The 15,734-nt window shown below is 42.5% G+C and overlaps 1 protein-coding gene across 1 annotated transcript in view; it reads left to right on the top strand.

Annotated features, from left to right (window-relative positions):
• Positions 1 to 208: 208 nt before the first annotated feature.
• Positions 209 to 15,734, top strand: part of LOC118389964 (roundabout homolog 3) — a 133,844-nt gene continuing 118,318 nt past the window's right edge. The window contains exon 1 of the mRNA XM_035780018.2: positions 209 to 775. Within this exon, the coding sequence (XP_035635911.1) occupies positions 712 to 775 (64 nt within the window). The 5' untranslated portion in view covers positions 209 to 711. The remainder of the gene's footprint in view (positions 776 to 15,734) is intronic.

The following is a 15,734-nucleotide window of genomic DNA, read 5'->3' as shown; positions in this document are numbered from 1 at the left end:
AGTAAAGGAATTGGCGTAATTATACCTACAGTCTCGAAATGCGCAACATGGTGTGTGCAATTTGTGTGTAATTTTGGTCAGTTCTAAAAAAAGTTATACAAAAAATATTTATTCACTGTCTCTTTAAGTGTTCACTGTTTCGACTACTATACACAGGAGCTAGGGGGTGGGCTTTAGCCACGAGAGCGTTTTGCAGATAACAGGACTTCTGTTCATTCAAGAGTGATGAGGAAATGGGAAACAGAGAAAGGATGAAAGTCTCAATCAATAATTAAGCTGCACATACTCTATCAGAAGAATACCTTTTTTGGTGAGGAAGTTGACTCTCAATACAGAGGGACGGAGTTATGAAAAATTCCCATCAACAATACGGTGACAGTGGCTGAGAAAACTAAGAAAATAGCGCCGACCATATCCAGACGCGTAATTTTGCCATCATTCCGCGCCTGTTGCAGGACATTATCAGAGGAATACATGATATAAGTAGAAGCCGAAAGGAACGAATTCTTCAGAATGTATTATGTAGTTTTTTTTAATCAGTTGTGATGCTGCGAGTGGTTAGGTGGTGGAAATTGTTCGAAAATGTGGGGCTGACTTTCCAAAGTTGTCGGATGCCACTTCTGTAGACTTGACCGACCATACCCACATTTGGATAATTTAGATTTTTGGGGGGATACCTTTGAAGACAACTTTATCATACACCAGAGGGTAATGGAGTTTCGCCTCACGTTGGATACCCTATTGGTTTTTATTGTGCTTATTGGTTTGGTTTTTGGTAAGTTCAATGCATGATACAATTCTACTGTTTCTTATATGTTATGCTCAATGTGTTTGACTATAAATTTGTTATCCATTGTGACGCATTTGTTTTTGGTGACACTCTCGGTCCATTAACCAATTAAATGAAATGTGGGTTTTATTTTTGCGCGCAAGCCTTCTGTGACAGACGCGCATTCACTTACACTCCTCTCGGTATAGGCCAAGTAAAAAAAATATTATGGAGTGATCTTGAATACGAAGATAATATGACAAATTGGTGTATTTTGCTCAAAACATTGACAATTGAGAAAGTTTATTAAGACGTTATAAACAATGCCCTTTGATGCGCATCCGTTTCTCAGCTAAACGCAGACTACTGGCTGTACCTATAAATGAGGGAAATATATCAGTGTACCTTTTTAAATGAGGAAAATATATCAGTGTACATTTTTAAACGAGGAAAAGATATCAGTGTACCTTTTTAAATGAGGAAAATATATCAGTGTACCTTTTTAAATGAGGAAAAGATATCCGTGAGGGGAAAAATGTTTAGGTCTCTGAGGCCACCTTGACAATGCTTGAGCAATCACAGAAATAACTATTCAGTGATGCCACTGGGTTCGACACCACTTTAAATTATGCAAACGAGTTTAAGAGAGGAAAATTGGATGGCATGGGGACCTTGGCAACATGTTGACCTCTGTTGTGACTGTGTCTTCTTGAATAACTAATGAGAGGAGATAGGGCCAGAATTCGAACAGCTGAATGTTGCAGTTGTAAGTAATACAGATAGTAACAGTGTGTCCCAATCACAGTATAATTTCTTATTCGAAGTTTCACTGAGTTTTGTAACAGAAGGTGGATTGTTCTCAAGGGAACTCAGCCTGTTGATTAATACAACTAAGTTACCATAACTCGCTATCCCCATTGCATGTCCTATGGCCACAGGGAGGATTCCCGGTCGTATGCTGGTGCCAATTTAACAGGAATTACTGGGATTTTGTCATTTTCCGACAGCATGGTGTCTGGGACCCTGCCCTATACTGCTGAGCTGGCTTTTACGAGGCTGTAAACATAGGCTATGAACCCAGACCGTGACAGCATCTGCGAAAGCACTCCTTCAATGACTCTAGATGCTCCAATGCGGCCACAAGGCTACATTGAATGCACACTCGTTCACAGCTTTGTCAAATCTTCCTAATTCAATGTTCCCATAACCTCAAATCGAATCAATGTCATTTTCCACCAGATTTTCCAAGTCCAAATATATTTTTTATCCTATGTGTCCATGTTAAGATGCAAGCTGTTTCCCACTGTACATATCACCTTTCAACAAAAAGTCTCGACCAACCATTCCCGCTATGCTCCCATAACCTCAAATCGAATCAATGTCATTTTCCACCAGATTTTCCTCTCTAAGTCCAAATATAATGTTTATCCTATGTGTCCATGTTAAGATGCAAGCTGTTTTCCACTGTACATATCACCTTTCAACAAAAAGTCTCGACCAACCATTCCCGCTATGCGGTAAAGGTCCATCCTGCTATCGCCCATTACTTTTTCACACCTGATAAGAGCCTTAAATGGGGGCCAGGGTTGAGTTTCAAGGTCTGGCTTCAGTTTGTCAGTAAGGTGATGTTCAATCAACCCAGTTGCTAGTTTGTCCACCCTGTTTTCAGTCTCCTGAATGACCGAATGGGAGAGGGCCATGTGTTTGCTCAGCTCCTTTTAAAGTCACTGGAAAATGGCCTCAGAACAGCTGTCAGTTTTCTCATGACTGTCCCCAAACAGGCCTTTAATGAGGCCAAAAAGCCAGGATGAAACCTTTGACGTAATTACAGTACACACATCCCAGAACAGGCCTGGGTGGAGAATGGCTTATGTTATTGGTCTAGAGTGCGTGCAGCTACAATAGAAACCACTAGCTAAGCTATGCATCTCTCTGTCATCACCATTACTCAGTGAGTAATTTCCTAAACGGTGACGTGAATAATGGAGACGTTTGATGGGTAACAGGGATCCCTCACTAGGCTACCATAGACCAGGCTTTTCCTGTTTGTCTGTTGTAAACACTGTCTAAGACGTCTGACTGCCACCAGCCCATAAAACATACAGTAGACAGAGAGCTGCATCCCCAAGTGAGGACACCATACACCTTAATCATCTCGGTTCTGATCTAAAATCGTCACTTTGATAAGATCTAAAAAAAATGTACAGACAGCGAGACACACCAGAGAGACAGACAGACAGACAAACAGGCAGAGAAGACAGAGGGAGAATGTTAGGTAAGACACAGGCAGAACCCTCTCTGTCAGAGGCGTCATGCCCATAGGGCAGGGCACGTGCCCCTCAGATTATTAATATTATATTTTATTTTTGCTTTTGTTGTTTCTCTGTAATAGTACTAGCCACCTAGCAATTTTATGAAGTTGGCTTTAGCTAGCCCAGATAGGTTCTCAATCTCCCAACCTCATAACTAGCTGGCATGCCTGCTGGCAAGGTTGGTAGACTTTAGAAAAGCAAGACATGACTAAATGTACTGAATAAAACTCGCAATCGTTTCAATCTTTTACCCAAGTCAGGAGTAAACAGACAGCTCAAGATGTATGCTTAGATATGCAGACAAATATACTTTTTTTCCCTTCTTTTTCTTACATAGAAATAAGTATAATGATTAAGGCTGTAGATTGCAGGAAAAAGAAAAGCTGTTTCAGGTGTTTGAAAAATGCAACATTCTCCAACTAGGACCGCCCCCCAACCATCCTCACATACTTTGTGCCCCGTTAGATTTTTGCGGTGAATGGCGCCCTTGCTCTCTGTTGCCTCTCAGATAACACACACGCACAAACACACACACACACACCCACACACAGGGTAGTGCGAGAAGGTAGTGCGTACGGCCCAGGTCATCACTGGGGCCAAGCTTCCTTCCATCCAGGACGTCTATACCAGGCAGTGTCAGAGGAAGGCCCCAAAAATTGTCTCCAGCCACCCTAGTCATAGACTGTTCTCTCTGATCCCGCACGGCAAGTGGTACCGGAGCTTCAAGTCCAAAAGGCTCCTTTACAGCTTCTACCCTCAAGCCATTAGACTGCTGAACAGTTCATCAAATGGCTACCTGGATTATTTGCAATGACCCTGCTTTTTTTTACGCTGCTGCTACTCGCTGTTAATTATCTATTCATAGTCACTTTATCCCTACCTACATGTACTGCACATATTACCTCAATTACCTTGACTAATCTGTACCCCAACCCATTGCCTTGGTACCGGGACCCCCTGCATATAACCTCCTTATTGCACACTAAAATACCCATGAAGAGGCACAAAGTAATTTGAAGGTCGGACACATTCTTATTCCGAGGGCTAAAAAGAGGCACCCTAACCTGTTTGCCACTGCCAGATAGGGCTGAGGTATCCAGTTCATCCGGTCATCAAAAGAAACAAACCAAAGCACAGGGGACATTTTTTTAACAGTGACTGCTGACAACACCTCTCTCCAGACTTTGAAGAGTTCCAGCGCGGCTGTCCGAAGTGAAAAGGGGCCACAGGGCCCTCAACAATACCAGCGTGGCATAAATCTGACGGGCCCCTGGGCCCCAAGTCGCAGACGGCTTAATGGCCGGGGGCATTAGTTCCAGTAGTCCAGTGGTTGTATAGAAGTTGATAAAACGTTGCGTGGACGCTGACCCCTAGCGCTGGTCACGCACTAAAATGGACAGAGAAAGAGAGGGAAAAAAAGAGAGCAAAAGTGACAATGTATGACTGTTACGGCTTTGTGTTTCTGTGTTTTTTTTTCAGTTTTACCATAAAATATATTCTATGCATTGTATTTCTATGGCCTGTTGCTGTCGGCATAGGAATATAATTAATAGAATGTATTTTTATCCTGTCACTGTCAACACAAGCTGTCAACAACATTTTCTGCATATTCCGTTAAACTTCTGCTACTCTAAACCTACACCTATAACCCCTAACCTATACCATATGCCCATAACCAATGCAATTTTTCCCCATAGGAGTTGACTTCTCTGTGCCCTTGTTGCCACATCCTTAATGCACTGGCATGTAACACCAAGTGTTTTGAAAATGCCCTTTTATAAGAAAGTGTGTGTGTGTGTGTGTGTGAGCATATGTGAGACACAGGGGGAGTGACATGTGTGGCTGCGCGGCGCTGTGTTGATGAAGACAGTGTGGGCACTGGAACATAGTAGATGAGCTATCCTACTCCTCTCAGGCATCCTGTTCACACAGCCCCCCATTGCCCTGCCCAGACCTCACAAGGTCCCCCTGTCTGCCTGTCTGTCTGTCTGTCTGTCTGTCTGTCTGTCTGTCTGTCTGTCTGTCTGTCTGTCTGTCTGTCTGTCAGGAAGTCACACAAAGAGGCAGCATGTCTAGGGTAGTCAAATGGAAGACAGTTTGTTTGGTGTAGATGTGTCTGAATGCACTGTGTGTTTGCTCTATATGTGTTTGTCCATGAGTGTATGTATGCCAATTTTATGTGGTGTTGTGTGTTTCAAATTCAATCAATACTCTTGGTGTGTTTCAAGTTTTAATGTCACGTGCACAAGTACAGTGAAATTCCTTTCTTGCAAGCTCCAAACCCAACAATGTGGTAATCAATATCAATGTAGCACTAACAATAACATAAGGTAGAACAAAAACACACAAGAAATAGAAATAAGAAGAACACGAGAAGTAAGAAGCCATTTCCAATACCATATTTACAATGTGTAGGGATACTGGAGTGATAGAGGTAGATATGTTTTGGGATAAGGTGACTAGGCATCAGGATATATGATAAACAGCGTACCAGTAGCGTGAATGATGATTGTATGTGACTGTGTGTAGAGTCAGTATAAATGTGTGTGCATGTTATGTGTGTGCTGGAGTGTCAGCATGCATAAGTGTGTAGAGCCTTCTGAGTGTGCAAAGAGAAAGTGCAAAAATAAAATACAAGGGTGAACTCTGATAGTCCGTGTAGCCATTCTGTTAGCTATTTATCATCCTGATGTGTTTGTGTGTGTGGGGTTGTGTTGTCCACCACTTCAGCCCGATATCATCCTGATGTGTTTGTGTATGTGGGGTTGTGTTGTCCACCACTTCAGCCCGATATCATCCTGATGTGTTTGTGTGTGTGGGGTTGTGTTGTCCACCACTTCAGCCCGATATCATCCTGATGTGTTTGTGTGTGTGTGTGTTGTGTGTGTGGGGTTGTGTTGTCCACCACTTCAGCCCGATATCATCCTGATGTGTTTGTGTGTGTGGGGTTGTGTTGTCCACCACTTCAGCCCGATATCATCCTGATGTGTTTGTGTGTGTGGGGTTGTGTTGTCCACCACTTCAGCCCGATATCATCCTGATGTGTTTGTGTATGTGGGGTTGTGTTGTCCACCACTTCAGCCCGATATCATCCTGATGTGTTTGTGTGTGTGGGGTTGTGTTGTCCACCACTTCAGCCCGATATCATCCTGATGTGTTTGTGTGTGTGGGGTTGTGTTGTCCACCACTTCAGCCCGATATCATCCTGATGTGTTTGTGTGTGTGGGGTTGTGTTGTCCACCACTGATGTGTTTGTGTGTGTGGGGTTGTGTTGTCCACCACTTCAGCCCGATATCTTCCTGATGTTATCTCGTGAATTTAATAACTTTGTGAATGTGGGTTCCACTCTTACAAAGAAAATCAGAAGAATATATGGAAATCCCTGTGATCACGTTAAGGGACATTTCCCTTCTGCTTCAGTTTGATCCACCTATTGTAATGGAGGTGATGGAGGTAATTGATCATTTAAAGAGGCAGGTCATGATGAGACTGGTACCTCTTTGGTGAATTCAGTGTGTTCCTCGATTAAAGTACAGAATATCTTCACCAAATCAATGCAAACTGATATCGTTCCTCAAGATTTAAAAAAGAATGCCAAAGTTAACCTCACTATACATCTGGGGATCCAAGATCTTTTACAAATGATTGACTAATATCTGTACTACCATGTTTTTGAGAAACTGGTGTTTGTAAAAAAAACTACACTGATATGGCTCTTTTACAACTTGTAAATAGACCTTTCTCGATGCATCCAAAGTGTTCGACATTGTTGATCATGAAATATTACTTGCTAAATTGCATTATTATTATGATTATACATATAAATGGCTACGTAATTATGTTTATGATTGAGAACAATTTGTATACGCAAATGGTCCTGCATCTACCAGTGCATCTACCATCTACTAAGATATCCTGTGGAGTTCCACAGGGTTAAATCATTGGACCTTTGTTATTCCTAATCTCCCCACTGCCACACCTCACATAGTCAATTCTCTATCAGATACAGAGGATCTATACTCTGGAATTCCTACCTTCATATTGCCAAAACATGATCATCCCTCAATAACTTCAAGCGTAGACTAGGGCCTGATGAACCAAACAACCCAGTAGTCTCCTCCATGTAACCTAACTCTTACACTCACACACAACATGCGCACACACACATATAAAAACACATGTTTTCGGCATTCAGATTTTCATATCGTCATACCGTCCGTCTCACCCTGGAATTTACGGTATTACCTACTTAGTACACAAGGGCGCCAGAAAACACAAAAAAGACCATTGGGCGTCTATTATCAGAATGCTAACAAAAGTAGCGCAAGTATGAGCAAATGTCCATAGAGGCTGCTAGCTACAGTTGAAGTCGGAAGTTTACATACACTTAGGTTGGAGTCATTGGAACTCGTTTTTCAACCACTCCACACATTTCTTGTTAACAAACTATAGTTTTGGCAAGTCAGTTAGGACATCTCCTTTGTGCATGACCCAAGTCATTTTTCCAACATATGTTTACAGACAGATTATTTCACTTATAATTCACTGTATCACAATTCCAGTGGGTCAGAAGTGTACATACACTAAGTTGACTGTGCCTTTAAACAACTTGGAAAATTCCAGAAAATGATGTCATGGCTTTAGAAGCTTCTGACAGGCCAATTGATTAACTCAGTGCCTCTGCTTGACATCATGGGAAAATCAAAAGAAATATTGTAGACCTCCACAATTCTGGTTCATCCTTGGGAGCAATTTCCAAACGCCTGAAGGTACCACATTCATCTGTACAAACAATAGTACGCAAGTTTAAACACCATGGGACCACACAGTCGTCAACCTGCTCAGGAAGGAGACACGTTCTGTCTCCTATAGATGAATGTACGTTGGTGTGAAAAGTGCAAATCAATCCCAGAACAACAGCAAAGGTCCTTGTGAAGATGCTGGACGAAACCGGTACAAAAGTATCTATATCCATAGTAAAATGAGTCCTATATCGACATAACCTGAAAGGCCGCTCAGCAAGGAAGAAGCCACTGCTCCAAAATCGCCATAAAAATTCCAGACTACCGTTTGCAATTGCACATGGGGATAAAGATCATACTTCTTTGAGAAATGTCCTCTGGTCTGATGAAACAAAAATAGAACTGTTTGGCAGTAATGACCATCGTTATGTTTGGAGGAAAAAGGGGGAGGCTTGCAAGCCAAAGAACACCAACCCAACTGTAAAGCATGGATATATTGAAGCAACATCTCAAGTCAGGAAGTTAAAGCTTGGTCGCAAATGGGTCTTCCAAATGGACAATGACCCCAAGCATACTTCCAAAGTTGTGGTTAAAATAGCTGAAGGACCACAAAGTCAAGGTATTGGAGTGGCCATCACAAAGCCCTGACCTCAATCCTATAGAACATTTGTGGGCAGAACTGAAAAAGAATGTGTGAGCACGGAGGCCTACAAACCTGACTCAGTTACACCAGCTCTGCCAGGAGGAATGGGTCAAAATTCACTCAACTTATTGTGGGAAGCTTGTGGAAGCCTACCCAAAACATTTGACCCAAGTTAAACAATTTAAAGGCAATGCTGCCAAATACTAATTGAGTGTATGTAAACCTCTGACCCACTGGGAATGCGATGAAAGAAATAAAAGCTGAAATAAATCTTTCTCTCTACTATTATTTGGACATTTCACATTGTTAAAATAAAGTGGTGATCCTAACTAACCTAAGAAAGGGCATTTTTACTAGGATTAAATGTCAGGAATTGTGAAAAACTGTATTTGACTAAGGTGTATTTAAACTTCCAACTTCAACTGTATTTGCACGTCTCTGATAACTCTATTGAAGGAAAAAAGCACGGTTGACTTTCAATATAAACCGCGACCACTGTCAATACACAGCTGGACTCACCTGCTCCCGCTTTCTCCGGTTGTGCTATTTATAAACAAATATGTGACTGGCTCAACTGCTCTGGGGAATATTTAACCTCTTGGGGCTAGGGGGATGAATTTTCACTTTTGGATAAATAGCATGCCCAATTTCAACTTCCTGCTTCTCATGCCAAGAATATAAGATATGCATATTATTCATAGATTTGGATTGAAAACACTCTGAAGTTTCTAAAACAGTTTGAATCATGTCTGTGAGTATAACAGAACTTATGTAGCAGGCAAAACCCTGAGGACTAACTATTCAGATTTTATTTTGCCTCTCTCTGTTCCCTGGTTTGTCATTGCCAAGGGATATTTCTTAGGGACCTGTTTTCAGTTCCTACCGCTTCCACTGGATGTCACCAATCTTTGGAATTTGGTTGAGGTTATTCCTTTGTGCAATGAAGAAGTAGGCCAACTAGGAACTGGGTACACTTTAGTGAGTTGCGCAAGACGTGAAAAGTGGCGCTGGTTTGTTTTCATTCCTCTATTGAACACAGAAAGACCCGTCTACAATTTGATCGATTATTAACGTTTATAAATACCTAAAGTTGTATTACAAAAGTAGTTTGAACAAACTTTTTTTAAATTACAGTATATTTGTATATTGGTTTTCGTGTCATAGTTTTCATATTATTATTCCAAGATGGCGTAGCAGTCAGACGTCTTTGTCCTTCGTCTTGTCATGTCCCATGTACAGTGGGGCAAAAAAGTATTTAGTCTGCCACCAATTGTGCAAGTTCTCCCACTTAAAAAGATGAGAGAGGCCTATAATTTTCATCATAGGTACACTTCAACTATGACAGACAAAATGAAAAAAAAAATCCAGAAAATCACATTGTAGGATTTTTAATGAATTTATTTTCAAATTATGGTGGAAAATAAGTAGCTTGCTAGCCCCGGTCTGCTAGCTGTCTGAATCGCCGTGTCTCCAACCAGCCCAACCACTCACTGGACCCCTATGATCACTCGGCTACGCATGCCTCTCCCTAATATCAATATGCCTTGTCCATTACTGTCCTGGTTAGTGATTGTTGTCTTATTTCACTGTACAGCCTCTAGCCCTGCTCAATATGCCTTAACCTGTAGTGACACCCAGCCCGTGAATGGGACCGTTATCATCATCTGACACTAATTAGCATAACGCCACGGACATAAATCTTCCTAGAAAATCATCCTATTCATGAAAATCACAAGTGAAATATATTGGAACACAGCTTAGCCTTTTGTTAATCACCCTGTCATCTCAGATTTTCAAAATATGCTTTGGATGAGAAATCGCCCGGAAATTGCGGTCACCACAACGCCGAAAAATATTCCAAATTAGCTCCATAATATCGACAGAAACATGGCAAACGTTGTTTAGAATCCATCCTCAAGGTGTTTTTCTAATATCTATTCGGTGATATATCCGTCGGGACAATTACTTTTTTCTCTAGGACCGATTGGAGTAATGGCTACCTCTGTACTTTACGCGAGAATCTCTCTCGGAGCCACCATGTGACCACTTACGCAATGTGCCCCCATACGGCTATTCTTCAACAGAAATGCATAAAACGTGCACAGTGCTGTAGACACCTTGGGGAATATGTAGAAAGCGTAAGCTCGTTGATGGTACATTCACAGCCATATAGGGAGTCATTGGAACGCAGCGCTTTCAAAACCTGGGGCACCTCCGGATTGGATTTTTCTCAGGCTTTCGCTTGCAACATCAGTTCTGTTATACTCACAGACAATATCTTTACAGTTTTTGAAACGTTAGAATGTTTTCTATCGAAAGCTGTCAATTATATGCATATTCTAGCATCTTTTCCTGACAAAATATCCCGTTTAAAACGGGAACGTTTTTTTTCCCCAAAAATGACAATACTGCCCCTAGAGTTCCAAGAGGATATTATTAAATACATTTTGAAAAATAAATAAATAAATATAAGCCCTTTTGGGTTTCAACCTCACCTGCAGACTGTTTTTTAAATTTTTTTTTATCTGTTCTGATTTGTCTTACATTTGTTTTCTTTGGTGCAAATAAATACAACCTAATCATGGTCTTCTTATATGGTGTTGTATTTGGATAGTTCGCCGCTAAGTAAACTAGTTGCCAACTTAGACCCCTCTGAATGACACTTCAAAAGTGCTAAGCATTGGCCCACTGCCATGTGTACACTCCCATCAGGAGATCTCAGTCTAATGACTTTGAGCACAGACACACTTCCTCACCTCCACTGTTGACTTTGTCATTTAACTAAACTCATACTTTCTATCTCCTTTCACTCTATTACTACTACTACTACTACTATTAGGGAATAGACTCCTAGCTAGTCTTACTTGCCAAGAACAGTAGTCTGTATGTTGTACTGGTAGTAGCTTTATCTTAGTTCCATTTCCATTAACAGCATAGTATTCAGTGGACAGTTATAATTGCTCAGCATTCTGGTGAAGGTCAGATGAAAATGTTACAAATAAACAATACATATATGGCATATGGTAAAGAGGATTGGAGATGAAGTGAAGTTATCAAGCTTCTGTTTCTCTCTTCCCCCTTAGCCATCCTCTGAATTCTGACAACAGAGATTTGGTTTTCATTAGATGAGACAATTTACTTGCGAAAAAGTGTCTATTCATTGACGGACTTGTCTGCCTGTCACGCAGCTTTGAAGCAGCTCAGGTAGTGGTTCCACAAAAGTGCAGCTAAATTTTCAAATTGACTGTCAACAACCAAAATGATATGCGTAGTAAAAGTGTGCGCCCTCCCAAAGTCTAATTGTCACCCGAAGCAGCTGGCAGAATTCTACAAATTGGCAGGGAGACCATTTGATATTTCTCAGGTGCCAGATATTGCAGACTTGAGCACTTCGAAAGGCTCAGGCAATCGTTTGATGATTCATAATTTACCGTCCTCTGTTTCTCAAGGTGACTGGTTTCCTGTCAGTGTAGGGGATAATTTGTCAGCTGCTGTCATCGATTTCTTGACTTTGGCATCTGTCATTAGGATAAGTTCCTGTCAGATTTCCACTGAATATTCCTGTCGTCTCAAATAGGAATGTCAATATGGGAGAGGTAGTGAGAAGTAGGTACAGACTAGAAGGGAAGATCTTTCTCCACATAGAATTCCTCCGCTGGTTGTTTGCTCCATTTCCTGTTGTGTCCTTCCCTTATCACACTAGGACACATCCCTAGTGCCTTGTATTGCCTTCGTTTTGTAAAGCAGTATTGCCAGTTTATAAGAAACTCTAAGGAGTACATCTCTAATGTGAATTTTGCAGAGTGAGTTTAAAACTAGCGATGTTGCATACTTTGCCTTGTTACCTTTTCTTTTGTTGTTCAGGCAGGCGTTAAGCGCCAAATGCACAAAGAGAGGCCTCTGACTGAGCATAGGGATGTTAGCCTGACTTAATCTGCTACGGATAGCAGGAACAGGCTCTGCAGCCAGACATTTGATATCCCCCCTACTACACCATTCAACATATGCCTTGATAATATCCACCAAGTTCACTTTGGGCCCCTTTCCTCTTCTGTGGTGATATGTGGGGTCTGTGGGTCAGACAAGATATGAGTTAGGGGCAGTTTGTGTGTGAACACGTGTATGTCTGTGTCTTCAGTTCCGGTGGGGTCTCTAATCCAGAAGAATGCTGAGACTGTGCCAAATCAAATCAAATCAAATTTATTTATATAGCCCTTCGTACATCAGCTGATATCTCAAAGTGCTGTACAGAAACCCAGCCTAAAACCCCAAACAGCAAACAATGCAGGTGTAAAAGCACGGTGGCTAGGAAAAACTCCCTAGAAAGGCCAAAACCTAGGAAGAAACCTAGAGAGGAACCGGGCTATGTGGGGTGGCCAGTCCTCTTCTGGCTGTGCCGGGTAGAGATTATAACAGAACATGACCAAGATGTTCAAATGTTCATAAATGACCAGCATGGTCGAATAATAATAAGGCAGAACAGTTGAAACTGGAGCAGCAGCACAGTCAGGTGGACTGGGGACAGCAAGGAGCCATCATGTCAGGTAGTCCTGGGGCACGGTCCTAGGGCTCAGGTCCTCCGAGAGAGAGAAAGAAAGAGAGAATTAGAGAGAGCATATGTGGGGTGGCCAGTCCTCTTCTGGCTGTGCCGGGTGGAGATTATAACAGAACGTGGCCAAGATGTTCAAATGTTCATAAATGACCAGCATGGTTGAATAATAGTAAGGCAGAACAGTTGAAACTGGAGCAGGAGCATGGCCAGGTGGACTGGGGACAGCAAGGAGTCCTCATGTCAGGTAGTCCTGGGACATGGTCCTAGGGCCCAGGCCAGTTGAAACAGGAGCAGCAGCATGGCCAGGTGGACTGGGGACAGCAAGGAGTCATCATGTCAGGTAGTCCTGGGGCATGGTCCTAGGGCTCAGGTCCTCCGAGAGAGAGAAAGAGAGAGAAGGAGAGAATTAGAGAACGCACACTTAGATTCACACAGGACACCGAATAGGACAGGAGAAGTACTCCAGATATAACAAACTGACCCTAGCCCCCTGACACATAAACTACTGCAGCATAAATACTGGAGGCTGAGACAGGAGGGGTCAGGAGACACTGTGGCCCCATCCGAGGACACCCCGGACAGGGCCAAACAGGAAGGATATAACCCCACCCACTTTGCCAAAGCACAGCCCCCACACCACTAGAGGGATATCTTCAACCACCAACTTACCATCCTGAGACAAGGCCGAGTATAGCCCACAAAGATCTCCGCCAAGGTACAACCCAAGGGGGGCAACCCAGACAGGCCGACCACAACAGTGAATCAACCCACCCAGGTGACGCACCCCCAGGGACGGCACGAGAGAGCCCCAGCAAGCCAGTGACTCAGCCCCGTAACAGGGTTAGAGGCAGAGAATCCCAGTGGAAAGAGGGGAACCGGCCAGGCAGAGACAGCAAGGGCGGTTCGTTGCTCCAGAGCCTTTCCGTTCACCTTCCCACTCCTGGGCCAGACTACACTCAATCATATGACCCACTGAAGAGATGAGTCTTCAGTAAAGACTTAAAGGTTGAGACCGAGTTTGCGTCTCTGACATGGGTAGGCAGACCGTTCCATAAAAATGGAGCTCTATAGGAGAAAGCCCTGCCTCCAGCTGTTTGCTTAGAAATTCTAGGGACAATTAGGAGGCCTGCGTCTTGTGACCGTAGCGTACGTGTAGGTATGTACGGCAGGACCAAATCAGAGAGGTAGGTAGGAGCAAGCCCATGTAATGCTTTGTAGGTTAGCAGTAAAACCTTGAAATCAGCCCTTGCTTTGACAGGAAGCCAGTGTAGAGAGGCTAGCACTGGAGTAATATGATCAAATTTTTTGGTTCTAGTCAGGATTCTAGCAGCCGTATTTAGCACTAACTGAAGTTTATTTAGTGCTTTATCCGGGTAGCCGGAAAATAGAGCATTGCAGTAGTCTAACCTAGAAGTGACAAAAGCATGGATTAATTTTTCTGCATCATTTTTGGACAGAAAGTTTCTGATTTTTGCAATGTTACGTAGATGGAAAAAGCTGTCCTCGAAATGGTCTTGATATGTTCTTCAAAAGAGAGATCAGGGTCCAGAGTAACGCCGAGGTCCTTCACAGTTTTATTTGAGACGACTGTACAACCATTAAGATTAATTGTCAGATTCAACAGAAGATCTCTTTGTTTCTTGGGACCTAGAACAAGCATCTCTGTTTTGTCCGAGTTTAATAGTAGAAAGTTTGCAGCCATCCACTTCCTTATGTCTGAAACACATGCTTCTAGCGAGGGCAATTTTGGGGCTTCACCATGTTTCATTGAAATGTACAGCTGTGTGTCATCCGCATAGCAGTGAAAGTTTACATTATGTTTTCGAATAACATCCCCAAGAGGTAAAATATATAGTGAAAACAATAGTGGTCCTAAAACAGAACCTTGAGGAACACCGAAATGTACAGTTGATTTGTCAGAGGACAAACCATTCACAGAGACAAACTGATATCTTTCCGACAGATAAGACCTAAACCAGGCCAGAACATGTCCGTGTAGGCCAATTTGGGTTTCCAATCTCTCCAAAAGAATGTGGTGATCGATGGTATCAAAAGCAGCACTAAGGTCTAGGAGCACGAGGACAGATGCAGAGCTCGGTCCGATGCCATTAAAATGTCATTTACCACGTTCACAAGTGCCGTCTCAGTGCTATGATGGGGTCTAAAACCAGACTGAAGCATTTCGTATACATTGTTTGTCTTCAGGAAGGCAGTGAGTTGCTGCGCAACAGCCTTCTCTAAAATCTTTGAGAGGAATGGAAGATTCGATATAGGCCGATAGTTTTTATATTTTCTGGGTCAAGGTTTGGCTTTTTCAAGAGGGCTTTATTACTGCCACTTTTAGTGAGTTTGGTACACATCCAGTGGATAGAGAGCCGTTTATTATGTTCAACATAGGAGGGCCAAGCACAGGAAGCAGCTCTTTCAGTAGTTTAGTTGGAATAGGGTCCAGTATACAGCTTGAAGGTTTAGAGGCCATGATTATTTTCATCATTGTGTCAAGAGATATAGTACTAAAACACTTGAGCGTCTCTCTTGATCCTAGGTCCTGGCAGAGTTGTGCAGACTCAGGACAACTGAGGTTTGGAGGAATACGCAGGTTTAAAGAGGAGTCCGTAATTTGCTTTCTAATAATCATAATCTTTTCCTCAAAGAAGTTCATGAATTTATCACTGCTAAAGTGAAAGTCATCCTCTCTTGGGGAATGCTGCTTTTA

The sequence above is a fragment of the Oncorhynchus keta genome, chromosome 11 (assembly GCF_023373465.1).
Source record: "Oncorhynchus keta strain PuntledgeMale-10-30-2019 chromosome 11, Oket_V2, whole genome shotgun sequence".
Lineage (NCBI taxonomy): Eukaryota > Metazoa > Chordata > Actinopteri > Salmoniformes > Salmonidae > Oncorhynchus > Oncorhynchus keta.
This window is presented reverse-complemented; position numbering and strand designations above follow the sequence as displayed.